This window comes from Belonocnema kinseyi, chromosome 9 (genome assembly GCF_010883055.1).
Source record: "Belonocnema kinseyi isolate 2016_QV_RU_SX_M_011 chromosome 9, B_treatae_v1, whole genome shotgun sequence".
NCBI lineage: Eukaryota > Metazoa > Arthropoda > Insecta > Hymenoptera > Cynipidae > Belonocnema > Belonocnema kinseyi.
In genome coordinates this window covers 49,547,202-49,574,544 of record NC_046665.1, presented here as the reverse complement: position 1 = coordinate 49,574,544, position 27,343 = coordinate 49,547,202, and the positions used below count along the sequence as shown (strand labels likewise).

Below are 27,343 nucleotides of genomic sequence, written 5' to 3'. Positions count from 1 at the left end.
TTTTTTCTGAATTGGAAGAGTATAATTTTTTAAACCCATTTTCATTGAGTAGGAGGGCAGGAAATTCTTGTTTTTAATTTTTTCTGAATTGTAAGGGGAATATTTTTTTGTTGGTAGGATTTTTAGCGGCTTGGAAGGAAGGGAAATATGGTTTTAATTTATTATGAATTGAAAGAGGAACATTTATTTCTTCTTAAGATTTTAATCGAGTTCGAAGGAAGACAATTTTCGTCTTCAATTTGTTTCTCAATTATAAGAGGCCCTTTTTATAATTTGGATTGAGTTAGAAAGAATGAGACTTTGGTTATTTTTTCTGAATCGGCTGATTAGGAAATTTTGTATTCCTAAAATCTTATTTAGTTGGTATTTTATCTTAATTATAAGAGGACTATTTTTTTGTTAAAAATTTTTTTTTATTTTTAAGATTTCTATCGTGTTGGGAGGGAGAAACTTTTAATTTTCAAGTTTTTCTAAATTGCAAGAAGCTTTTTTTGAAAATTTTAATTGAGAAATTGTGAAGAAATTTTTGGTTTTTAAATGTTTCTCTGAATAATTAAATCGAACTATTCTTTAATTAAATTAAATTCTACCATATTTTTCTCTTGAATCAAAGATGCATTATTGTTGAAAAATACGTAAGAGTTTAAAAACTACTCAAGCCCGGGTCGAAATTATAACTTGGTTCTTAAGAAGCCCTGTCTAGATTTTCTATTTTCTATCGAGGCCCTAAAGTGGCAATCTATCGAGGGCGCAACCGAAAGCGTCACGCTCAGCTAGCGACGTCATCAGTAGGCACCCAATGAGGGCCTATTAATAGGGTCTTTATAGAATCTAGATAGTCCCTCACACACACTATTATTCAAAAGCATATTCTATTGTTTTTTATTTTGTTGATTCAAATAAAATATTATCAAAATATTTAAAATTTGATCATGCATTAAATTCTGAAGTGTGATGCTATGGTTGCAGTAGTATTGAAGTTTAACCAGCACATTGCCATGATCTATTACCAGAAATTTTGTATTCAAAGAAGGAAAATATTAATCCAATTTTAAAATACATTTTCTTTGCAAAAATTTAATCTAAATATTTTACACCTTTCTGTAGCCTCTGACAAACACTCCTCCGTTTTCTCGTGTTTTTATTGAGATTCGATTATTAACTATACTCCTCACGTTATTCTAAAACTAAACTTATTGTTAAATTTTACTAGAGAAGACTTATTACTAATAACTAAAGACAAACGCAGGCTTTTAAGTCGAGCGCCTAATCCCCATAGCTACGATGCCACGCTGAGTGCGGTATCATAAATGCTTGACGGCATTCAATCGATACTTTAGAAATGAGGAAATAAGGGCTTTGAAGCTCGATTTGTTATATATGATTTTTAAACGTACTTACGTGATTTCCAATTAAATCGATCTGCTTTTCAACCTTTTAAGACACCAAATATTTTTAATTTTTTCAGAAAAAAAATGAAATATTTCAAAGTTTGCATCTCGGTAATTTTTTTAATTTGTTCCTTTTTAAATTTAAGTACAATTAAGCATAAGAATATTAATGTACTTTTTTGCACTCACAGCTCTATCACCTGTTTTACCTATCGAGGGCTTTACAAGGTCTCCTCAAGAAAATAATTAATTGATAGAAGTTATTTTTTAAATATATCTTTATGAATAACATTTTTTATCTAGTTTAATTACAAAAATATAGTGCTAAAAAGCAAGTATATAAATAATGTAAGACAAGTAGCATACGACAATAACCTGTTGAGGGCCAGCAAAGGGAAAGCCTAGATTCTTCCAGCTAGGAAATCTGGCTGCGACCTCGTGAGAGCCAATATTTAGTTTAGGCATAAAGAGGCAATTTCTACCCGGGATAGATCGAAAATGACTAAAAAATGTATCGTTCTAGGTTTTGGATTTTTGTCTGACAATAAAAATATTAACAATTTGAAAATCCTTTATTATACACAATTTTTGTGCATAAAGTTAAAACAATTTGAAACAATAATTAATAATCTCGAATTGAATATATTTGTAATTTAAAAAATATATTGAAAGATTTTGAACTGATAATTTTCTAATTCAAATAATTTTAGTTTTGTTGAAATTTTGAAAAAGGGCATTATTTAGAATCAAATGAAAAGGAATTAAACTTTCAAAGCAGTACAAATGTAATATTTTCTGATTAGATTTTTAAAATTATATAATTTCTAATTAAAAGTGTTCAAAATTGAACAATTTAAAATTGAAAACTTTTGAATTTTAATCTTTAAATCACCGAAATTTAAGAATTTTTATTTATACTTGTTTACAATTAGACAATTTTCAATTGTAAATTGCTAAAATAAAAATATTTTAAATGGAATAATTTGCAATTAAAAAATTTCAAAATTAAACATTGTTTTATTGTAACTGTTCAAAATGGGATAAATTAAAATTTTTTAATCTTTAAAGTTAAGGATTTAAAAAAATGTACAATTGCAAATTACTTTTGATTTAAAGAATCATCAAAATGTAAGAATTTGTTATTTATGCGTCTTAAAAATTAAAAAGTTTTCAATTAAAAATTTAAAACATTGAACTATTATAAAAATCGTTTGAAATAACATACGTTTAGAACCTTATTCTTGAAACCCGAATAATGTTGTATTCTATATTTTCAAAATTCAAGAATTATTTTCGATTGTAATTGCTTAAAGTTGTAGAACTTTTACATCCTACAAATGTGAGGATTTTTAATTTTTAATATCGATGATTTACATAAAAAATTTCTTCAATTTAAAAGATTTGAAATTGAGAACTCTATTTTTCTTTAATTTTCAAAATTATATAAATTAACAAAAAGTTGATTCATTTCATTGTAAAATGAAAGAGCTTTAAACTTTAAATCTTTCAAATTAAACTATTTCAGAAAAAAGCGAAAAAATAGATACCTTCAAATCTTTTAAATTTAAATGATTTTTAGTTCCATATTTCTGAAATTCCAAAATTTTAAACTGTAACTCTTCAAAATGGTAAAACTTTGAATTTTTATTATTTAAGATTTAATATTAACATTTTCTTAATTTACCATTAATAATTATATCAGCTTTAAATGTTACAATGAAAAATTCCGTATTTTTGATGATTGCATTTTTAATTTCTCAAAATTTGATAGATTTAAAATATTCAAAATTCAAGCATTTTCCATTGTACTTTACAAAGTGGTGGAATTTTGATTGCAAAATCATTAAAATTGATTTTTTGTAAAATTTGCAATTAAAATGTATGCAAGGTGTAACTTTTATACTGAACAAATCTGTAATTTTGACTATACAATAGAAATTTGTTTAATTTGAAAAACTACAAATTTCAGAATTTCCAACAAAATTTTTGATTTGGAAAAACTCTGGGAAAGAATCTGAAATCCGATTAAAATTAAAACTAAATTAAATTATCTGAAAACGGATTTAGTTATGTTGATATTTATTTTATTTTATGATTATTAATTATACTTTAATTATTTTAAATTTTAGCCTTATTTTAATTTGATACCTAGGCAATCAAAATGAGGAACGTGTAGTCGTTTCTATTTTAAGATTTTTAATTGGATTTTTTTTTAATTTTAGAAGAAATGAAGATCGTCTTGAGTTTGACTATTTTATGTATAGGATTGAGAGCAATTTCGTCAGCGGAATTTTATTCTACAGTCTTTGACACGATTGATGTTGATACCATTTTATCAAATAAGCGACTCACAGACCAGTACATCGCTTGTCTTCTTGATCAAGGTGTTTGTACAGCTGATGGACGTGGCCTCAGAAGTGAGTGAATAATTTTACGGAAATTATTATACCGGAATAATTTTTTATTTAATTATTGTTCGTACAAAATATTCCTTTTGTGTTATAGATTTATGCAAATTGCAGCGTTTATACCCGAAATTAGTTAAAATGCAAAAATACCAGGAGTATTTATCAAAACTATCTTTAAATAATCCAAACGTGGAGTAACCAAGGGGCCGTTCACATATTACGTAACGCAATTTTCAACCAATTTCGGACCCCCCTCCCCGGTTGTAACGCAACGTAACAAAACGTACCCCCCCATCCCCCGGTAACGTAACAAATCTTGATTTTGCTCTTTTACAGCGTTTCAAACAGTGTGCATCCTAATATCACTTATAGAATATTCAAATATTACTGTCTGATGTTTTCTACATTAACAATTTCAAACTCAGAATGATTAGTTTATAAAATATTTATTTATTATTGCACAAGAAACAAAATAAAAAAGGGACATAAGCAGCGCTGCCAATATCAACACAACTCATTGCCAACATAAACCTAATAAAAGCCGTGCTAAAATTTGAATCGATTATCGTATAAAATCATAAAATCGACGTTACGTAACGCAGTTGATGACCTCTCCCCCAATGTAACACGTCGTAACAAATCCCTCCCCCCCACCCCTGACGCGTTACGTAATATGTGAACGGCTCCAAGTGCTTTTGTGAAAACCCGAAGGAATTTTTAATCTCTGTTTTCGTGTTTTAACTGAAAATACCAGTTAAAACGAGCAAATACCAGTATTTGCCAAACCTAACTTTAAATAGTCAAAACGCGGAGTAACCAAGTGCTTTTGTGAAAACCCGAATAAATTTTAAATTCTCTATGATTTCGTGTTTGAACTGAAAATACTAGTTGAAACGAGCAAATACCAGGAGTATTTGTAGAAAATTAGTTTTAAATAGTCAAAACGCGGAGTAACCAAGTGCTTTTGTGAAAACCGGAAGAAATTGGTAATTCTCGCTGTTTTCGTGTTTTAACTGAAAATACCAGTATTTGTCAAAACTAGCTTTAAATAGTCAAAACGCGGAGTAACCAAGCGGTTTTGTGAAAACCTGAAGAAATGTTAAATTCCCCCTGATTTCGTATTTGAACTGAAAATCAGTTAAACTAGTTTTAACTAATTAAAATGAAAAAATACTAAGAGTATTTGTCAAAAATAGCTTTAACTAGTCAAAACGCGAAGTAACCAAGTGCTTTTGTGAAAACCCGAAGAAATCATAATTTCTCCCTGATTTTGTGTTTTAACTAAAAATATCAGTTAAAATAGTTTTAAGGTATAGTTCACGCGCGCGAAATTCGTTCAAAAGTTTAAATTCGGGCCGATACAAAAAGACATTAGGTTTCTCAAAACCTTTTGTGAAAATTTTGATTAGGTTTGTACACTCACGTTCTAGACGCAACAGACCAATGATATACATATACATCGTACAATAGTTATGCAATGAGCGTGGCAACACTGCACTCAGTTTAATGGCTGTGGCTAGCTACTCACGTACATGGATTTAACAAGCGCTTTCATCAGAAAGGCAAACAGTGTTGCCAAATCGTCAAAACTTCCTTGCGCTGTATTTCTCGCGTGAATAAAAATATTATTCCTTGGACCGTTATATCTCTTATACTAAACTCAAGAAAAAATTGCAATTTTTTTTTAATTTATTTTTTTTTCTACACAACTCTAGTTTCTAACTTAAATGGTAAAAACTGTTTATATGCTACAATGAAAAGTGTATAAATTTAACTCGTTTTTATATGGGACCCATGTAAAAGGTGTCTTCAGTAGATAATATCTAACTTCACAGACTCAACATTGAATTCAAAACTGCATGGTCCTTTCATACTAATCTCTTGTATGTATTGCGAAAATTTAAGAAAGTTCCGAAGAGAAGTGAAATTTCGCGTGAACTACCTTAACTAGTTAAAACACGAAAATGCCAAGAGTATTTGTCAAAAATAGCTTTAGCTAGTCAAAACGCGGATTAATCAAGTGCTTTTGTGGAAACACAATTGGGCCTTTAAAAGTGCTAGTTCATTTCTGCAGAGTGTACTACTAGTGTAGTATACTAGTGTATTACTAGATTTGTCAGTAAAAAGGGATTGCTCAAATCTCGAACCACATTGAATACTGCAGGCAGAACTAGTTCTTTCAAAAGTAATAATAGATGAATCTAGTTTTGACTGATATTTTTAGTTAAATCACGAAGTACACGGAGAAAAAGATATCGCACAATGATATTGCAAAACCTCTGTATTGAAATAAAGTGCAATAGGATAACGTACAAGCAGTTCCGGAGCTTTTTGGGGTATTATAATGCACTGACATCGCTTGGACACTGCTAGAACCCTCGTATATATAATATAATAAAATAATAATATAATGTAAAATCTTGCAATGTACGATATCACGATTTTACGCTATTGTAATGTGATAATTGCGATATATAGCGCAGGAATTACGGTATATATTGCAATTCTTGCGATATCGTTTTCTCCTGGTAAGGTGGAATTAAAAAATCTTCTGGCTTTTACAGAAGGACTTGGTCACTTCGCGTTTTCACTAATTAAAACTAGTTTTAACACTGCAAAAAATGGTTTAGCTGTCCCAGCTAACCGTTTAGCTGGATTTTGTATTCCAAGAAAATATGGTTGTGTCACCTAGATTTCTAGCTGTTTTAGCTAAATTTGCCATCTAGAAATAATATAGATAAATTACCCAGATAATTTATAGATGGCTAATTTAGCGAAAACATCTAGAAATCTAGGTGACATTGCTATATTTTTTTGGAAGACGAAATTCAGCTAAACGGTTAGCTGGGACACCTAAACCATTTTTTCAGTGAACTGAAGTTGTGTTAGAATAGTTACATCAATAATTAATTAATTCATAAATATTTGTAATTTTTAATTAACCACATTTTCCACTTACGTTATAATATATATGGGGCATTCGACACAATATTTGTCACCAACATTTTTTTTCATGTAAAATATTTTTACGTTCTTATTCATGAGAGTGTAATGTAATCCTCCAAATTTTCGATGTCTGGTTTTTAACGGATCTTTAGGTTTCGACACTCACAGAATTCGAAAATCATACAATTTTAACGGTGTCTGCCTGTATGTCTGTCTGCATGTCACGCTAACCTTCGAAGGATTTGTTCAATCAATTTAGCCTTTGATACACCTCCTAAGGTTCCCAAAATGAAGGTTAAGTTCGTTAATCAGATATTTCCAACCAAAATTAAAAAAAGTTGAGCACTTTCAAAATTTGAAAAGAAAATTTTTGGTCAAAGTTTCTTACAGATGGGTAGAAGAATTGCAAATTATCATAATAAAATTTTTAATTCCCATAAAAATTAGAAAATTTATATACATTTGAAAAGTTTGAAAATGTTCATAAAAATAGAACAAAATATATTTTTTTTAACTAGAAAATTTCATTTGAATTCATCACAAGATATCAAATATATTTAGAAACTATGTCAGATAAATTTTTCGATTAGACAAACATTCAAAAAGTTTGAGCTCTTTCAAAATTTGAATATAAATTTTTTATAAGTTTTTGAAATTTTTGTCAAATTTTATGGTAGCGTCAAAAAGACTTGCAAATTATCTTGATTACATGTTTGAATTCGATAAAACTTAAAAAGTCATATACTTTTCAACATTTTGAAAATTTTCAAAAAAAGGAAAAAAAAAATTTTAAGAGGTTAAACTCAGAAAAAGGTTTGTTTGAATCAAACAACAAAATTTTTTTGAATTCATATAATTGAATCTGACAAATTTTTTGCTTTAATTCAAAAAAGTTATATTTAATTTTAAGAAATGGAAACTATTTGCCTTCTTGATTGAAACAAATAATTTGTTTAGTACAATTTGTTTGATATAAACAAAACATTGACTTTTATTAAACAATGAATTTGTTTAAAATATGTTTATTCCAATTCATAAAAATATATTCTGAATTAATTTATCATGTGATTTATTTGATGGCATTGGTATTTTTTCAGTGTTGTATTATTCTGAAGGTTCTGATTTACTGTAAAATCTTAAATTAATTGAAAAATGGACCAAATATCTCTAGTTTAGAAATTACTTGAATTGTAGGGCGTTTACCTTGTATATAATTGAAGATTTCGAATGTAAGTCTTTTTCAGTACTAACTTCCTTTCTTTATAAAGATGATTTATGACATCAATGATGTTTTTTTCTATTATAATTATCATTGTATAATTAAAAGCAGGAGCACTTATATATACATTCAATTCAAATGTCTAACTCTGGTTCATTTTCTATCATTCTCATTTATTACTGTTTTATTCAGAAATAAGAAGCACAGAGTTAATAATTAACCAGAATTAAGCTTCGGAATTAATAGGTGTTTTTGGTTTTACATATACAACGATACTCATAATTAAGAATAAACATATTATCGAGCTCATACATTATTTTTATAAAGAATGCTGAATTTTGAGGTTAAGTGTAAAAAAAAATTTGCTTCACTTGAACAAAGTCTAAAATTAATTGAAAAAAATATATATTCAATATAAACAAGAACTTTAATTATTTTAAAGAAGACATTTATTTAAACAAACCAAAAATGTATTTGAACCAAACAAATAAGGACAAACAAAAAATGTATTCAAATTAAACAAACATTGGTTTGGCCCCATATTAAAGAAATAATTTGTTTAATTCAAACAAAAATTTTTCTGAGTGTAAAAAATATCAATTAAAATTTCTACTAGATATGAAATATATGTTTTTCGAAACGATTATCATGAAATTTCTTAATTAGACAAAAGTTCCAAAAGTTGGATCATTTTCAGAAGTATGCAATTTTGGTTATTTAAGAGGTCCACAAGTTTAAAGCGTTGTTTTTAGTAGATTTCAACAAGATTTACAAATTGTCTTGATAAAGTTTTTCAATTGGACACAAGTTCTCGAACGCGAATCGCGAGTTTCGTAATAAAAACGTAATTTTCAAAATCGCAGGTGCTTTAAGAACATTCTTTAAAAATAAATCGAAAAAAATTTCAGTTACAAGTAAGGCTGTAATTACTCAGAAGTTTAAATCACAGTTTTCGATTTAATTTATAGTATTTACGATATTAAAAAAAATTACTCAAAGTGAACGCATTAAACGTTCGAAAACGATCGCGAACCGCGAGAGCGTACCCGCTCACCATGGGCGCGCTCAAACTTGGCGCGAAGCGCCGCGCGCCCAGCACGCAATGAGAATGTGCCTGCGCAGCGGACATATTTTTTTCTTGTTTAACACTCAAAAATATTTAAAACGTATTTTTACATTCTCATCAGAGAAGGTTATTAGATTTGTTTAAAATTTGACCTCTCCAGTTTTTGTCAAATGTCCACGTTTCGAGGCCCACTGAATTCGAAAAAAAGTTTTTTACGAATGTGTTTGCCTGTCTATATGTCTGTATTGTTGTATGTCTGTATGTCTATATGTCTATATGGCTGTATGTGAGCACGATAAATTCTGAAAAAATCATTCTATTAGATTGGCCTTTGGTACACCCGTTTAGTGTTCTGAACTAAAGGTCAAGTTCGTTAGCCAGCCATTTTGGATAAAAAATCAAAAACTGGGCACATTTTAAATATTTTCAAGACCACTTTTTCTAAAATTCTCTGTAGGTTTATTCATAGTAATCAAAAATTCGAACAATTAATCCCACTGACTTTTTTCATAAAACCAAAAATTACCAGAGTCATAGCATTTACAAAATAATGAAAAATCTAGAAATTAAATTTTTTGGCCAAACTATGCAAAATGCAGTAAAAGATGAGTAGACGAAAAATTGTGCATTTGAAAAAGATCTACAAATTTGTTATCAATTACTTTTTGATAGGATGTGTAGTTTCAGCTTTAATAATGAAAAACATCATTAACAGTAATATGACACGCAAACTTGTCGAGGAAATTTTCTAATTTTATATTTATAAAAAAGTACTTTTTTTCAATTGCTTATACTGCAATATTAAACAAAGATATGAAAATATATTATACGAAAGATAAAATGTGGACCTTTTCCTCAACTTTCAAATAAAGTATACTAAAACTTACTTTAATTATTTATTTAATTATATAAATCAAATATTTATAAACAAATAGATTTTTTTAAATTTGGTCCTGTTTTTTTTAAAGAGTGCACACGGAGAAAAATGGATGTTCAAAAGTAAAATCTAGATGTTCAGGGTTAACATATTATATGTTTAACTATAGCACAACAATCTGGATGTTCGAAGTTAGCATCTGTCGACCTTAAAATGTGAAATGTTACCCTCTAGTATTCAAAATTTTCAACTGAAAAATCCGAGATATTACATGTATGGATATGTCAAACTACGTCTAAATATTTGAGGAATTTACTTATTTATGGCCATTTAAGAAATTAATTGATAACTTATTTGTGAATTTTAAATTAAACTTTAATGTTCGTACACGAACGAAACACAGATAAGGGGTATAAAATGTGGACCAGATGATGCATTCAGTCAAGTTGAGGTTATATTCAATATTTCTAATTCAAAATAAAAACGGGGGTGAATAATCGGAGAACGAATGATCTGTAATCTGAATTAAATATTATATCTATTTTAAGTAACTTAAACTCAAATTTTATTTCAAATTTATAAACCTTTTGTCAAATGTGTTAAGTCAATAAACCTAAAACATAAGATCGTTGTTCTCTTCTTTAGACTTAAAAAAGTCGTTATCCAATTTTATCTAAGGACATCTAATTTTTATTCTTTGGAAATGTTCCAAAATTGTAATATTTCATAATTTTAATATTTAATATATATAGCTTTGAAATATAGTCGCGAAATTGCAATGCGCGAAGCGCATGCGCTCGAACGGTTTTAACATCTGAGTGTGTTTCAGTTTAACATCAAAATATTTTTACGCCCAACATCTCAAAAAGATGTTAAATGTTTTGCAAGAATATCTGCGTATTAGGTGCTACAATCTTACCCTTTGAACATCTACATTTGAACATCCATTTTTCTCTGTGCACTAACGTTTTTCTTGATATGGTACGAGTTTGGGAGTGGGTAGTCAAATACTTTCGAAACAATGAAATTTTGAATAGCAATACATTTTGAATATGTTAAATTAACAACATAAAAATATACGATTTTGCAATTGTATGGTTGTGTTTTACAAATTTTTACCAGATCAAGAAAAACGTTAAGCCCAGTCTTTCGATGAAAACCATGTCCAAATTGAAAAAATATATTTGTTTATAAATATTTGATTTGTATTATTAAATAAATAATTAATGTGGATTTTAGTATACCATATTCGAAAGTTGAAGAAAAGGCTCACATTTTATCTTGAGTATGAATTTACATATCTTTGTTTAATATTGTGTGTAATAAAATAATACGTATCAAATATTTTCGTGTTAAAGAAGAAAAACAAATTTTTTTGTTTCGCGAAAAAAATATTGGTGGCAAATATTGTGTGGAATGTCCCATATAATACATAATTTTTAAATTTTTAATTCGAAATGTCAATTTGAATTGCGTATCTGTCATTTGCAGATTGAATGAATGAAAATCCAATCGGTTGGTCACATTTTCAATCTGTTACCTGTGCGCGTACTTTAAATCTGCCATTCCGCATCTGTTAAAATTCTGAGTGAATAGAGATAAATGAGAATGACAAACGTAAAATTATTCATATGAGCATTCTACGAGTCATTAATGGGCACATGAATGGGTTGAAATTAAATATGAAATATTGGTTTAAAATATCACATTCAATGGTAAAAATGCGATGAATAGATAGCAACTTCAAATGAATGTGAATCTGCCAAGTGTTGGTTGCCTCGGGTTATGTTCAAATGAGTGGAATATGCAAATTACAATTTTAAAGAATTAATTGTTTCAAAGAAGAAGTATGAAGCAATACATTTGAATTGGGAAATGCCGATTAAACAAAAATGAAAGAAATTGAAATTAAAAATATTGTAATATATTATCATTGATGCAAAAATATATTTATAATTTTAATACATTTCTTGTTTTACAATGGTTTCAGTAAATTGCACCATAAATAAATTATAAGATTTACTCTCAAAGTGTCAGTGCTATTCACTTTATTCAGTACACTTGTTTAATAGCTGCAAGGAGTTCACGTGTCGGAAACAAACTCCGCATTCCACTGATATCTATTCGCATCCCAAACTTTCAAATGTTAAGGATTTCAACACCCATTTTTGTTAAAGATAATTTCTTTAAAATAAAACGTGAGTGATCGCTTTTGTGAATTTGAGATTGATCTAAGGTGAATGTAAGTTTCATAACCTAAAAATTGTAACTTATTATAATGTTTCACTTTCAGTGATAAGGAGGTTTCATAAACGTAAATTAATAGGAAAAATTCAGTTTTTAATATGTAAAATATATAAATAAATGTTCAATATTCAGAAGTAGTGTGATGCAAATATGTGAAATACAATGTTAAAAAAAACAATTAAAATTACTGAAAATTAATAGTCTGTAAATTAAAGTAGACTATGTATGTCAGTCTTTGCTTAAAAGTTGTCAATTAAATTATTTATTAGTAAATAAATTTAACTATTTAAACTACAAAAATTAATTTAAATTAATAATTTTCTATTGGAATTAAAACGTTTGCAAAAAATGCGGTAATCTGGAATTCCAGTAGCAGATACGCAATTCAGATTTCATTAAAATCTATTCAAACGAAAGAGAATGTATTTTTCATACCTTTCAAATGTAAATTACTACAATAAAATAATTTACAATTATATATTGTAAGAATTCAAAAATCTTAATTTGTGTCTCTTTTACATTCTGGAACTTGAATTTTAAATATTAGAAATTCATGAATATTTAGTTCGCCAAATGTACAATTGAAAATTATGCAAGTTTTTGTGTTTTACAAGATCGAAAGCGCGCTTTCACGCGCGCGTTTACTTTCCTTTTGAAAGTATTATATTTTATCATATTTTATGTATTTCTTTACTATCAGATGTACTTAGTTTATGTTTCTCCTATATTTTTGACCAAGAATTTATGAATTTGTTTTTGTGTATTTTGCAATATCCAATTTATAATGTAACTTAATTTGTTTTAAACATTATTTTTAATTATTTAAAAATAAAAAATTATTTAAATATTTCTGTATACACATAATTCTTTATAATATTATTTTGCCGATGCTCTCATAGGAAAATTTTTAATGAAAGCCAAGATCAAACTCGGGAAAATGCCACATACAATTGTCCATGGTTAAATACATCTTTACGAAGATCTAACCCGATAGTATCGAAAGTTTGTCCTTCACAATGCAATGTAATATAAAGACAATGTCCCCTGCCTTATCACCTGTTAAAATGCGACATCGTAGGAAATTATTTGCAAACGTGTACCATTCCATAGACCTTCGTTAATAGAAAGATTACGAATGACCATAACAATATCATTGTTTCTTAATCGTAATTCATGAGGAGGGAGGGTCGGTGGATTCAATGTGTTCAAGTATTCTATGAGTATTGCATCATTTATTTCGCCATTGTCCAAATTTTCAACACTATCTAAACTTGTATAAATTCGTTCTGCGGTTTTGTCCAATAGCTCAACGACTCTGTAATTTCTTTCTTCAACATCAACATTTCGTACTGATAATATATATGTATCTGCTACATCTCCAAATCTTCGATCCTTAATGAGTTTATTAAACATTGTCTGTGCTATATCATCGGTTGTAGTAGCTATACATTTTTCTGGGACAATTAATTTATTTCTCGTTGTCATTTAAACTACCATCTCCAACAGACAATAAAAACTTTGCGAATTCTACTTTTTGTGGTAAAGTACGATTATTTTCTGTTAGTGAAGATACAGACAAATGTTTCCAAAGTGAACTGAATTTAATGTAGTCTTCAGCATATTGAATAAATCAAAATATAAAGGTATTTAAATATTTAAGAATTATTGAATTGAAATTGTTCAATAATTTCAGATTGAAACATTTCAAATTATTTAGTTAGAAAGTAAAATCGTATAAAGTTACAGGATTAAAAATGAACATCTTTTAATACTTGAATCATTATTTTCGAACAATTAAAATCGTATAACTTCAGATAAATTTGCAAGTAGGACTATTAAAAATTAGAAATGCCTGAAAGGACTCAAGAAAGGTTTAGTTTAAAAAAACTATTTAAGAGGGTGCTTTTTCAAGTTTTATTAATTTATTTTTTTGATAATATGGCACCCCCACAAATTATTTTTTTTTTTTTAAAGAAAATAGCGCCTGATTTTTGTCAACTTTAAAAAATATATATTTAATGTTGGCTCAAGGTCAGTTTTCCTCAAAGTGTTTGTTCATGGATAAATTGACTCTTATTGTTTCCGCTTTTCGTTATGTCACTCATTGATTGTGTTTTTCATAGAAAACATTGAAACCTGGGGTTTTCACGTTTATAAAATCATAAGTAAAAGTCACTCAGGGTAATTTTCTGTGCAAAATATTGATTTATAAAGAATATTTGTTAAACTATAGAACGGATTTCTTCACCCAAAGATACAAACTTGAATTGTACTATAGTCAAAACAACTCGAAAAAATTAGCCGTAAGCGAAATTTTGTAAAGAAAACAAACCTTGGTCAACCTATAAATATTTATTTTATTCCTCGAAAGATTAAAAAGAAACTCTTTGAAACACTTTCATTGCAAAAAATTTTATTAAAGAAAAATAAAAATATTTTAATTTTTACATACATTTCTTGAAATAAAAAAATTATCAACAAGATTTGTAGAAAATCTCCTAAAGAATAAAATGATTGTCCCGGAATTTAGAACCAAAAAATTATTATTAAAGTAAAAAGTTGTTCTAAATTGAGCCAGACTCGCGACCAGGAAAAATCGGGAAAATAAAGTCAATCTAAAAATTGAACTTAGTAAAAAATTGAAAATAGTTACACAAGTGTAAACATTCGATTGAGTCTCCATAAACAATGTTTAATTTAAAAATCACTTCAAATTAATAGAGTCTTAAATGAAAACCTTTATTCAATTTCAAAATCTTATTGAAGTATGATTTTAGTATAAAATATTCCATTTTTAACATATTCAATTTGGAAATTGAACAAAAAACAACAATTTTCAATAGTAAACAAGTAAAAAATGAATTGTCACCATTTCAGAGTGATAAATTTAAACTTTGAATGTTACAATTATAATTTTTTTACTTTTTTATATGTATTTTGAAAGTAAAAGTATTGTATTTTGATTTTTTAAGAATAGTTGAAAAATGTTATATTCAGAAAAAATCGAATAAGCTATAGGTTTTTGAATATTTTAAATTAAAGGAAAAAATTGAGCTACAGAATTTTGAAAGATTAAAAAAATTTTTTAAAAAGATTTCTAGGAAGATTTAAAATGATTTTTGTATTTCGAAAAAGTACATAACTCAAAGAGAATGTTTAAAAATATTCCAAAACGTTTCAAAATATTTATAAAATTGGAAAAAAATCTGGAAGCTCTTGAAACAATTTTGTGTGTAGGTTTTTGCAAAAATGTTAGAAAAAATTGGAATCCGTTTAAAAGATAATTAAAAGTTCCGAAAAATTTCAAAATCATTTTAAAAAATTTGAAATAATTTGAAAGAAAATTAATACCTTTGATGATTTAAAAATTAAATGTTTACTTTTTATTTTGAAAAATGACATCATTTTAGGAGAAGGTACAAAAATGTGGGACTACTGAAAAAATTCCGAAAGCGATGAATGAAAAATCACCAAAAATGAAATCTCCGACGACCGAATTGGAAAATTTCCTACATAAAATGTCCAAAGTAAAAAATCCCCGAATTATAAACTTCCCTAATTTAAACATGAAGAAAAGAATTTTCGATCAATATTATTTATTTCTTGAAAATACAATAATTAAATAATTTTATTAAATTATTGTTTGAATTTAAAAGAATAATAATTGTTTTTTTTAATGCTATGTACATTATCAAACAAAATTTTTTACGCAGGAATATACATATTTTTTTAATAATTGTTTTTTTAATTTAAAATCATAATTTTTTAAACTTTAAATATTAAAAAAAATGTATTTGATAAAAGTATTCGATTATTGTATTCTAAATAAATTCATAATATTGAATGAACAACCATTTCTCTACTGTTTTAATTCAGGAATTTTCTAGTTTGGATATTTTATAATTCAGTAATTTTCTGTGGGGAATTTTCGAATTCGGTAATATCTTACTGTCGGGAATTTTATTTTTCGTGAATTTTTCAATTCGAGAGTTTTAAATTTCGGCGTTTTTATAATTTCCGGAATTTCATTATGCAGGAATTTTGCAATTCACGAATTTTACAGTGTCGGGAATTTTATTTTTCGGTATTTTTCAGTTGCTTCTTCCGAAAAATAAAATTCTCATCACTGTAAAAATTCTCGAAATTCTGGACAATTTATAATATTACTGAATTTGAGAATTCCCGACAGAATTTTGTTGTTGTTGAATAAGTGCATTGTATCCTTTTTAACTTACATATAAGTATTATTGTATTTTTAATAAATAAGTAATATTGATTAAAACATTATTTTCTCAATCGCTACAATTCGGGAATTTTCTAGTTTGTATTTTTTATAATTGGACAGCATTCGGCCTGAAATTTTATTATTTGGGAATTTTCAAGTTCAATAATATTGTAAACTGTCCAGAATTTTATTATTCTGGAACTTTTAAATTCGGGATTTTCAGATTTCGACATTTTAGAATTTCAGGAAGTTTACAGTGTTGGAAATTTTATTATTCGGGATTTTGCAGTCCTAAAAATATTTCAAAACGTTTTAAAAGATTGATAAAATTGTAAAAAAAAATCTGGAAGATTTTGAGGCCATTTTTTCGAATTTTACAAAAATTTTACGATAAAAATGGAAATCATTAAAAATATATTTAAAAGTTCTGAAAAAAACATCAAAAATAATTTGAATAATATTTATATTATTTGTATTTTAAATTGTATAACATATAACTTACGTAAATATTTCAAGTAAGCTATATTAATTATAATATCTTACAGCTTATTTTAAAATATATTTTATGGAACATGATATATTTTATGAATGCGCCAGTAAAATTCTGTTCGTCTAATTTTTGTTGTCAATGCGAAACGTAATCTGGCTTAGAACTGCCGCTTTAACATCTAAAAACCGAAAGAACCATTTTTCTGCCACTTGGAATTATCATTATATTTTTATAAAAATGTTAGAATGTATAATAATTAAGAAATTGGAAAATACATACGAGAACTTGATTAGACGAATAGTATAAAAAATCCATAGAAATTGCAGACCACAAAAATATAATAAATACAAAATAATATCAAAGAAATATATACAGATATTTCACTAAAAGTTGTATCAGTTTGAATACAAATATAATATTATAGAGCAAAAAATTATAACTCATAAATGAATATAAATTAGAAGAAATAATTTTAAAATTAGATGAAAATATATGAAACCGAAATAAAAAATATTCATGGCCTTTTATCTCTGGCATTTAATAAATATAACCATGTTTTGCAAAGTTAAAAATGTAACAAATTTTTTAATTGGGATGATGGTGCTATCTACGGGTTGCGGTAAGCAGAGGGGAACTGACAATTTCCGCCGGAAGCGCCTTCTACATTTACCGCGGGTAACTAAGCCCGCACCGCATCTACGTTTATAATATCTTTGCTTTGGCACAAGTCGACTTCTTCTTAAAGGGCTAAGGAAACGTTATGCAGGGTTGCCAGATTGTATTACTTGGCCATGATTTCTATTGGTCTATTTTTTTAGCGCACTGCTTTCATTCGTCACCTCAGCCAAAGATATTATAAACGCGGTACGGGGCATCGGAGTGGGGAATTATATATATAGGACATCACATTTTCTGCCCTATCGGAGTGCTGCCCTCATCGTACTGCGAAGTCGAATTCTTGTTTTCTCATTCTTCGTAAAATATGACGGTAAAGTAGTAGAAAGATTTTTTGAGGTTAGAAAAGTTTGACATGTATGTATCACTGAATTTTTTCAGATCTGAAGCTTGATTCAGGTTTTTGGTGTATAGTCTTTTTTTTTTAATTATAAAAAAAAAATTCTGGGTAAATCATATTTTTAATTATTAAAAATCTTCCCGCTTCGCAGGCACATTATCGATAATAGGTTACCTCGGGCTCGGATATTTATTCTTTGCATTTGGAATGCTTGAAAAAAACTTGATCAAAAAGATTTCTTTTAGATGGCAGTATTTATATGCGTCTTTATATTCTGAATTGCCTACTTAATTTAGTACAGTTAAATATTAGGTTTCTCAAAGCTCTGTAGGCTTTGAGGTACACATTCTCATCGTGACACTCGCGCTGCGCGCTCGATTTCCGACAGACATTTGTAAACAGGTTTTGTTGGATTTTTTTTCGTAACTTTCATCGTTTTTCCACACATTTTTAAAAAATTTTATTTGTTTTCAACGTTATTTTTCACGAATAAAACAAAAAGTACGCGTCCTATCAACAAGTGATTCTTAACGAAATGGTAGATCTTCTTTGGGATGACCATATTTGTTAATTCATATTTTTTCGTATCCTACATAGTTTGTCTTGTATGGCTTTCAAAAAGAAATGTTTTTCTTCTCTTGACTTTTTTTCATATCGTGCGTTTTTCGGCTTCAAATTTTGATTTTCGGTTTATTAAAAAAATTTTAAAAACGCTATAACTCTGAGAATTTTCTTTTTATCGAAAAAAGTCATAAGGATAAATTGTTTGTTCTTTTTAATACTATAAACATGCGTACATAGAATTTTCAAAATCAGAATAAAGTTGTCTCAAAAATTTTCAAAATGCGCTCACTTTTTGGATTTTTATCAAAAATGGCAGACGTCATCGTGAAAACCTGATTTTCGGATTCAGGGGGTCTCGAAACGTGGAGATCCGTTGAAAAAGTGTGATGTCAAATTTCCGACAATTCTAATACTTTCTCAATCATAAATGATGAGAATGCAAAAAAGTACTATAGAAAGACATTTCGAGATAAAAAAAGTGCTAAAAATATTTTTCTTTGACAAATATTTTTTTTTTTAATTGAAATAATAAAATATTTATACCAAAGAAACAACTTTTTTAATGCTTGAAGTGTTTAAACATTATTGTTTAAATTTAAAATAACAATAATTAAAACAAAATATATTTCTAGATAAGATATTTTGGTAGAAAATGTACATAGAATTTTTTAAATCACAAAAGTTCTTCCGAAAAATTTAAATGTTAATTAAAAAACACGTGTTTTTGTATATTAATTTGTCAGTAAAATTTTTTGTATAATTTTAATTTTAAACTCAAACAATAATTTTTAACACTTTAAATATTAAACAAAAATTTATTTGATAACAATACTTTATTCTTGTATTTTTAATAAATAATTAATATTGATTATGAAACAATTTTATTTGGGAATTTTCAAATTCGTTAATATTATAAACTGTTCAGGAATTTTATTAGTTTTGGAATTGTATTTTTCGGGACAGAGAGTTTTACCGAGTCTGGAATTTTATTTTTCGGGATCTTTCAGTTGTCCCCATAAAATTAGAGAAAATTTGCTCTAATTATAATTTCGGTGCTCGATCTTGTTGATTTTTTCCTACAGTATTAATAAAAAAAAGTTGTATGGAAATTGTTGATGTCACAAAGTTAAAGATAATCACAATTAAAAATTTAGAAATTCGCTGTACATCCAATTTTTATTCTTGGGTCTTGGCGTTTTTTTTCTTATCCATTTCAGTTACTGGTAAACAGGGGTGATTTTCTCTTAGAAAATAAGTGACTGAAGTTTGAAAAAATTGGGTAGGCTTTTTTGACACCTAGGTATGTAAAAAAGGTAAACTTCAGAAAATTTAAAAACTAATTTCAGAACTATTTGTACTCTTTTAAGATACCAATACAATTTACACAACACTACTTGCAAAATTTGCACATTTTTAGGCCTTTAGTTTAAGAACTTGAATTTTAACGTTAAAATTATTTAATTTTCAGAATACGGCCTTATTGTTTGAATTTTCAAAATTTTCGTTATAAGTTATAGGTTAGGTCAAAAATAACATTCTGGGATTCGAAATTGTTACAGCGCGAAAAAGTTTAAACTTAAAATTTAAAAATGCGAAAATACACCATTTTCCATATTGATTTGCAATCCAGCGAGTCACTTTCTTTCGCTTCTTTTGAAAGTCGATTCTTCGCTTTCAATTTTCTTTTTAAAATATACCTTGAATTCAACGCATTTCAAATTAAATGTTTACAGCTGCACTTAGATTGAATTATATAAAGGTTTTTTGTTTTGAATTTAAATTGATTAAAAAATTTTATTTGTTTTTTATGATTGTAATTTATAACTTCTAAAATTGAATAATTGTAGCTCAAACCTTTTTTAAAGTTTTTAAAACTCTTTTAAAAACTTTTTTTAACAGTTGTGGTTGTGATTTCGTAATAAAACTTTCAAATTATTTAGTTAAAAATTAAAATCGTACAACTTCAAGTTTTTATTATTTTTTGATCATTTGTCACCCCCCACAAATTATTTTTTTTTTTTGTAAGAAAATAACACCTGATTTTTGTGAAAATTAACAAATATATATTAAAGGTTCACTCAAGGTCATTTTTGTTCAAAAAGCTTGTTCCTGAATAAATTGATTCTTATTGTTTCCGATTTCGTTCTCTCACTCCGGGATTGTGTTTTTCATAGAAAACATTGAAATCTGGTTTTTTCGCGTTTATAAAATTAGAATTGAAGGTCACTCGGAGTAATTTGTACTATTGTAATAACAACTGGACAAATTTAGACGAAAGCCAAATTTGTTAAAGAAAACAAATCTTTGTCGACCTATAAATACTAATTTTATTCACTGAAATATTTTTAAAAAATCTATTCGAAACACTTTTATTGCAACAATTTAAATGATGAAAAATCTTTTTTACAAAAATAAAAAAAGTACATTTTTTACATACAATTCTTAAAATAAAAAATCTGTGTGTTAAAGCACAATCCAATCCGACTATTCTTTCGAAAGTTATCCGATATACAACTACAACAATAATAACAACGACGACGTCAGAGAGACAGACAGATACCGACGTAAAAACTTGTTTTTCTGACTCAAGGAGCCTCAAAACGTCGAAATTTTATGAAATTCGCGAAAGTCATTTTTCGAATAAAACTCTTCTCATTATGGATCAGAATATGATAAAATAATCATGGGGCCTTGAAAAAGTAGTGTTTCTCGCCTCTTGACTTTTTTCCATATCAAGCTTTTTTTGCTTCTAATGTCCGTTTTCGTTTGGCTTTTTTGGATTTTGAAGATCCTTTGACTTTGGTAAGTTTGATTTTATTTAAAAAATGTATCAGGATAAATTGTTCATATTTTTTAAACCATAAATGGCTGTGGGTAGAATTTGCAAATTTTGAAAAAAGTACCCAGTGGACACCAAAAGTTGGCGACGTCTTTACGACATCCTATGTCCATGTCGTTACAGTGTCTTTACGATATCGTAAAGACATCGTCAGACCATACGACATATTTACGATATCATAAAGACGACTTAGCGGCATGGACATAGGATGTCGTAAAGTTGTCGTTAAGATGTCGTAACGATGTCGTAAAGACTTCGCCAAATTTCGTGCCCACTGGGTAGTCTCAAAAATTTGGAAAAAGCTTCAACTTTTTGGATTTTTATCGAAAATGGCTGTTTAACGAACTCGATCTTTCTTTTTGGTCCCTCAAACAGTGTGTCAAAGCCTAATCCAATCGGACCAGTCTTTTGGAAGTTATCCGGTATACAGACAGACCCCGAAGTAAAAACTTGTTTTTCTGGCACCAGGGGCCTCAAAATGTCGACATTTGATAGAATCCGAAAAAGAAATTTTTCATAAAAAACTAATACCCTCTCATTTTGGATGAGAATGTAAAAATTGTCAACAAGATTTGTAGAAAATCTTTCAAAGGATAAAATGATTGTCCCGTAAGTTACAACCGAAAAATTACAATTTCAAAAAAATGAAAGTTGTTCTAAATATTGAGCTAGAATCGCGACCGGAACAAATCGGGAAATGAAAGTAAATTTGAAAATTGAACTGCAGTTCGAGTATTAAAAATTTAACAGTGATTTATTTTACAAGGTGATTCTAGATCTGTTCAAAATTATATAATTTACGAATTTTAACGTTAAAATTTGAACTGATTTAATTCGAAAGCCTTAGTAGGGATACAAGTGTTAACGTTCGCATTAATGGCTTCTTAAATGAACGCCTTTATTCAATTTCAAAATCTTTTTGAAGTATTATTTCAGTATCAAATATTCCATTTTTAATCTTTTTGGTTTGGGAGTTAAAAAAAAACAATTTTCAATAGTAAATAATTTGAAAATTAATGGTCACAATTTCAGAGTGACAAATTTAAACTGGAAATATTACGATTATAATTGTTTTCTTTTTTTTATTTGTATTTCGAAGGTAAAAGTATTTCATTTTGATTCTTAACGAGAAGTTAAATAAGCATTTATTTAGAAAAAAAATCAAATAAGCTGGAGGTTTCTGAATGTTTCAAAGAAAAGAACAAATTATGGAGCTTTTCAAGAATTTTGAGATATTAGGAAAACAATACAAATTTCTGGGTAGATTTAAAATGATTTTTTATTTCGAAAAAATACATAACTCAAAGAGAATGTTTAAAAATATTTCAAAACATTTCAAAAGATTGACAATATTAGACAAAATCTGGAAGCTCTTAAAACAATTTTGTGTGCAGGATTTTACAAAAATGTTAGGAAAAATAGGAATCAATTTAAAAGACATTTAAAATTTCCGACAAATTTTAAAAACAATTTAAAAAGATTTGAAATAATTTAAAAATGAATTGATACTTTTGGTGATTTTGATATTTTTTGAATTGTTGACTTTTTATTTTGAAAATTATATAATTTTCAGAGGAGGTATAAAAATATGGGACCACTGAAAAAAATTGCGAAAGGGATGAATGAAAAATCCCAAACAATGAAATCTCCGGCTGAACATCCAGCTCATAAGAATAATTCGCCGCTTCTTACCTCTCATCATTTGAATTTCAGATTCATCGTTGCAGTTTTTATAATCATACGGATTGCAATTTTCATTGGAGTTAGTCAAAAGCGTTTGATTCCCATATTTTATTCAATAGGTAAAACAACAGATTTTATCACCAATTAATTACGACAACCTGTAGATATTCATTTTATTGAATTAATTAAGATCGAAGTACAAAACGATTTTCACGCTTGTCAAACGTCAAATATCACTTACGTACCGTCACATTAGTGAAAACCAACTCCAATTTTTAAGAAAGTGCTTGAAAGTACTAAATACACGTTTTGAATGTATTTATGAACAATTTTAATGTTGTGTTACATTTTTTTTAAATTCGCAACTAATTATTTATTTGAAATTCGTGGTGAATCCTGGAGAACATAACCTTTTTTTAGAATTTGTTATACTGTAACTGCATGCACTGTTTTTAGAACTAAACTCACGGGGCGCTAAGACTCTTTTATCATTAACTCTCAGAACTAGTGAACTCCTTGGCGGGAAGATTCAAATGGCTTCTTAAATGCAAATTGATTATGTGTATGTATGTAACCAGTAAATGATAAGTAATTATTGTACACGAGTTCTACGAATAATATGGTTTTATTACGTCTAAATTAGACCAGTATTCAAGTATTATATCTCATTTTAGCTACAATATACTTTCTTTTAGATATTGTTAAGTTCTTTGTCCAAATGTAGGTTTTGAGGTTAGAAACCTGAGATATTGAGCTATTTTTAGTATCGTTTATCGGTTAGGGCGCCTGCCAGACCCTATAAAAAAGAGACCTTTGGACTACAAAACAGGAAGCTTTCACTCAAAGAGATTGACCTTTTTCGGTGATGAAAGTTGGACTTTGGAACCTTTACCTTGAGCTGTCACTCACTTTAATTGCCGAAAATCAGTAGGAGAAGCAAAGTGACCTCATTCGTGATTGATTATTCGACACTATGCGACTAGTGTTCTGATGTGCTTCGATATTAAGTGTTAAACTTACTTGTGTGCGCGTGTTAAGATAAAACTAATAAATTGATTTTATTAGTTTCAAACAATTCTTATTTGTTCAGAAACAAATAAGATGAACAATGTCTGTGTCTGACACCGAGCTCTTCGATATTATAGAAGAGTGGAATATGTCATCCATGAAGAATTGGATATCGAAGAATTATAATAAATATTCAAGTTTAATTAACAAGTTAAAGCCTGTGTACGAAGTGAATGATTTTATTTCAAACCTGATCTATATTTCGCGGCTAATAGTTTCAACCATTCAACGATAGGTAACGGACCAAAATCTCAACAAATCAGCGCAGAGAATTTACGGAACAAATTCGATTGCAGAGTTAGGACGTCACATATACGTATATTTTGCGCACGTCTTCTGAGTCTCGAAGCTTTTGGCTAATCGGCGCAAGATCTCGAGCGCGGGAGATTTGGGAACCGAATTAAAATCGCCTATATAGTACTTTTTTGCATTACACAAATGCAAGACGGATTGCATTGTATGCTAGAGTTTATATAATTATATTCCGTATGACTGCATACTAAACGTCCATACTGTATATAGACAATATATAGAAGGGAAATTATAATTAATAATTTTAGAATTAGTGGAAAATATGTGAAACCGTTATATAAATTACTCATCGACTTATATTTGTGATATTTATTAAAATGACCATGTTTTGCAAAGTTATAAATGTAAAAATGTTTTAATTGGCAATTTACTTTCAATTCAAATGGTTCTTGTCCGAGCTAAGTAACCATTAGTGCGCCTCGAGGGGCCTACTGAGAGTTGCTTACAGCGCTCCAAGTGGCTGTTGGCAAAATATATCGATGGGTCTTTGTCGGTGCTATCTACGGTTGGCGGTGTGTAGAGGGGAAGTGATTTTTTTCACCGGACGCTCCGTCTATATTTATGGCGGGCAACTAAGCCCGCACTGCATCTACGTTTATAATATCTTTGCTTGTGCCAAAGATTTTGCATGTGCTTTTGTAAAGGCTTTTTCATACCTTACCTAGCCAGCTTGGGCTGGCACCCGCGATCTAATTATTATGTTTTTATTAAAAATTACTTGGCTTATTGATGATTTTGTAAAAATAAACATACAGGTAGACTTTCTAGATTAACCCTCTATTTCTATTCCCTATTCCAATTCTGACGGCCGTATAGTATGCTCGATACCATGTACAAAGTCAAAACTCGAACGGACCTTTTTTTCTAACGTTTGAGGGTAGAAAGAGAGGTCCGTTCGATTTTCGACTTCGAAACAGGATCGAAGCCACGCTGCAGTAACTGTATGTCGTTAGAATAGCACATCACTTTCCAACCCTGAACATACATGTCGGTGTCGGTGACATAAACAATTTACCTATTATAATATAATAAAAACATTAGAAAAATTCACAACGACAATAAAATCATCAAAAAGATGTACAGCGATCAAATTATTACGTTTTTATTAAATAATTACTTGGATAATTGATCATTTTGTAAAATGTCTATTTTCAAAGTGCCTGCTTACTGTATCTACTTTCAAACCAAAATAAGAAGCTAATCAGGAATCAAGAAAAGGCGTTACGACTGTTGATATATTTCGAGTTCGACTCATAGGATAAATATGCAGGTAGACTTTCTAGGTTAACCCTCTCTTTTTCTGCCCTATTTCGATAGACCTTTTTATTCTAGCCGTAGACAGTGCGCACGTGTCAGAATTTTACGTCATTTCCGTATTTTTCTAACAGTTTTCTGTCGAATTGTATGGCAAATATTGTAAATAAAAATAACAACGAAAAATAAATGTGTAAATAAATTTGAGTTTAAAGGCAAACATTTTTTAAGTATATTCGGAAAAAAGTGCGAAAAGTGTTGCGAGCAAGCTCATTATTTACATTTGTTGACATCTGTCGTCTTCAAAAAAATCTTTAAAAATCCGGAAAAAATCACGGAAGATGATGTTCCAGAAGCAAAATGAGTGTACAAATTGGTGAAAGAGCATAGTGTTGAATAGCTTAAACGATGGCTAAAATATAGGAAACGATCTTTAAAAGGAAAAAAGTGATTTAATAGAAAGTTTAGTTGAAGGTGTGTTTGGAAGGTATTAATATTTCCTTTCTTTGCTAACATTTACTTACATATTAAATGAAGCATTGTTATCGGGGTTTCGAACCTCCTAATGTTTTGATAAAAAGAAAATCTATTTAATACTTTTACTTGAGCACGCAAAACTATTACATTTATGTATTTATAACCAGTGTATATGAAAAAAGAAAAATTTGTTAGTACATTCCTTATACCAGGAAATCACTAACAAATTACTTTTTATGGTCTAAACTTGAAAAAGAGAAGCGGAAAATGTAATATTGTGTTATTTTATGTTTGTATGAATATTAAATATTTACTTAAAAAAAGTTCTGAACTGGAAATCTTGTATAAAAGAAAATACTTATACCTGCCATACAAAACCTCAATTAACCTTTCCGCTAATTCACGTTCTTTTCCTTTTAATGGTAGTTTTCTACATTTAGGCCATCGATTCAGATACTTAATACTGTGCTCGTCTACTGATTCGTGAACTAATTTTGAACCTGGAACATTATCTTCCGTGAGTTTCGCCGAATTTTTAAGCATCTTTTAGAAGATGACGGATGCCAACAGATGTAAATAATGGCCTTGGTCGCCGCACTCTTTGCATTTAATAATTAATCTTTTGTTGCTGTTTTTATTAACAATATTTTTCATACATTTGGACACAAAACTGTCCGATAAATACGGAAATGACGTGAATTTCGGCACGCATGCACTGCCGACGTCCAGAATAAAAAGGTCTATTCTTACGGCCGTATACTTAGCTCGATACCATGTACAAAGTCAACATTCGAACGGACCTCTTTTTCTAACATTAAGAGTTAAAAAGAGAGGTCTATCCAATTTTCGACTTCGAAACAGGATCGTGCCTCACTGCAGTAACTATATGTCCTTGGATTAGCACGTCACTTACCAACCCTGAACATGCATTTCGGCAAAGATATTATAAGCGTAGATGCGGTGCGGGCTTAGTTGCCCGCTATAAATATAGACGGCGCGTCAGGCGAAAAAGTCACTTCCCCTCTACACACCGTTACCCGTAGATAGCCCAATAAAGTCCCCTCAATCATGGACATAGAAAACAAGGGACTAGGCATGCCATTCCGGGTGTGATGCAATGAGGAGGGGGGGGGAGGTCCGCCACCTTTTGATGTCCCGCGACAAACATACCAGGTGTATACATATGAAACCGGTATTGCCATTTAGCGGCCAGTAGGCACACTTGTAGGCACTGTCGGAACTTACCATTTGTGCTAATTGGC

General features: G+C 28.8%; 1 protein-coding gene across 1 annotated transcript in view; it reads left to right on the top strand.

Annotated features, from left to right (window-relative positions):
• Positions 1–27,343, top strand: part of LOC117179563 (ejaculatory bulb-specific protein 3-like) — a 48,690-nt gene that overhangs the window by 645 nt on the left and 20,702 nt on the right. The window contains exon 2 of the mRNA XM_033371486.1: positions 3,614–3,808. Coding sequence (XP_033227377.1) covers positions 3,619–3,808 — 190 coding nt within the window. The 5' untranslated portion in view covers positions 3,614–3,618. The remainder of the gene's footprint in view (positions 1–3,613; positions 3,809–27,343) is intronic.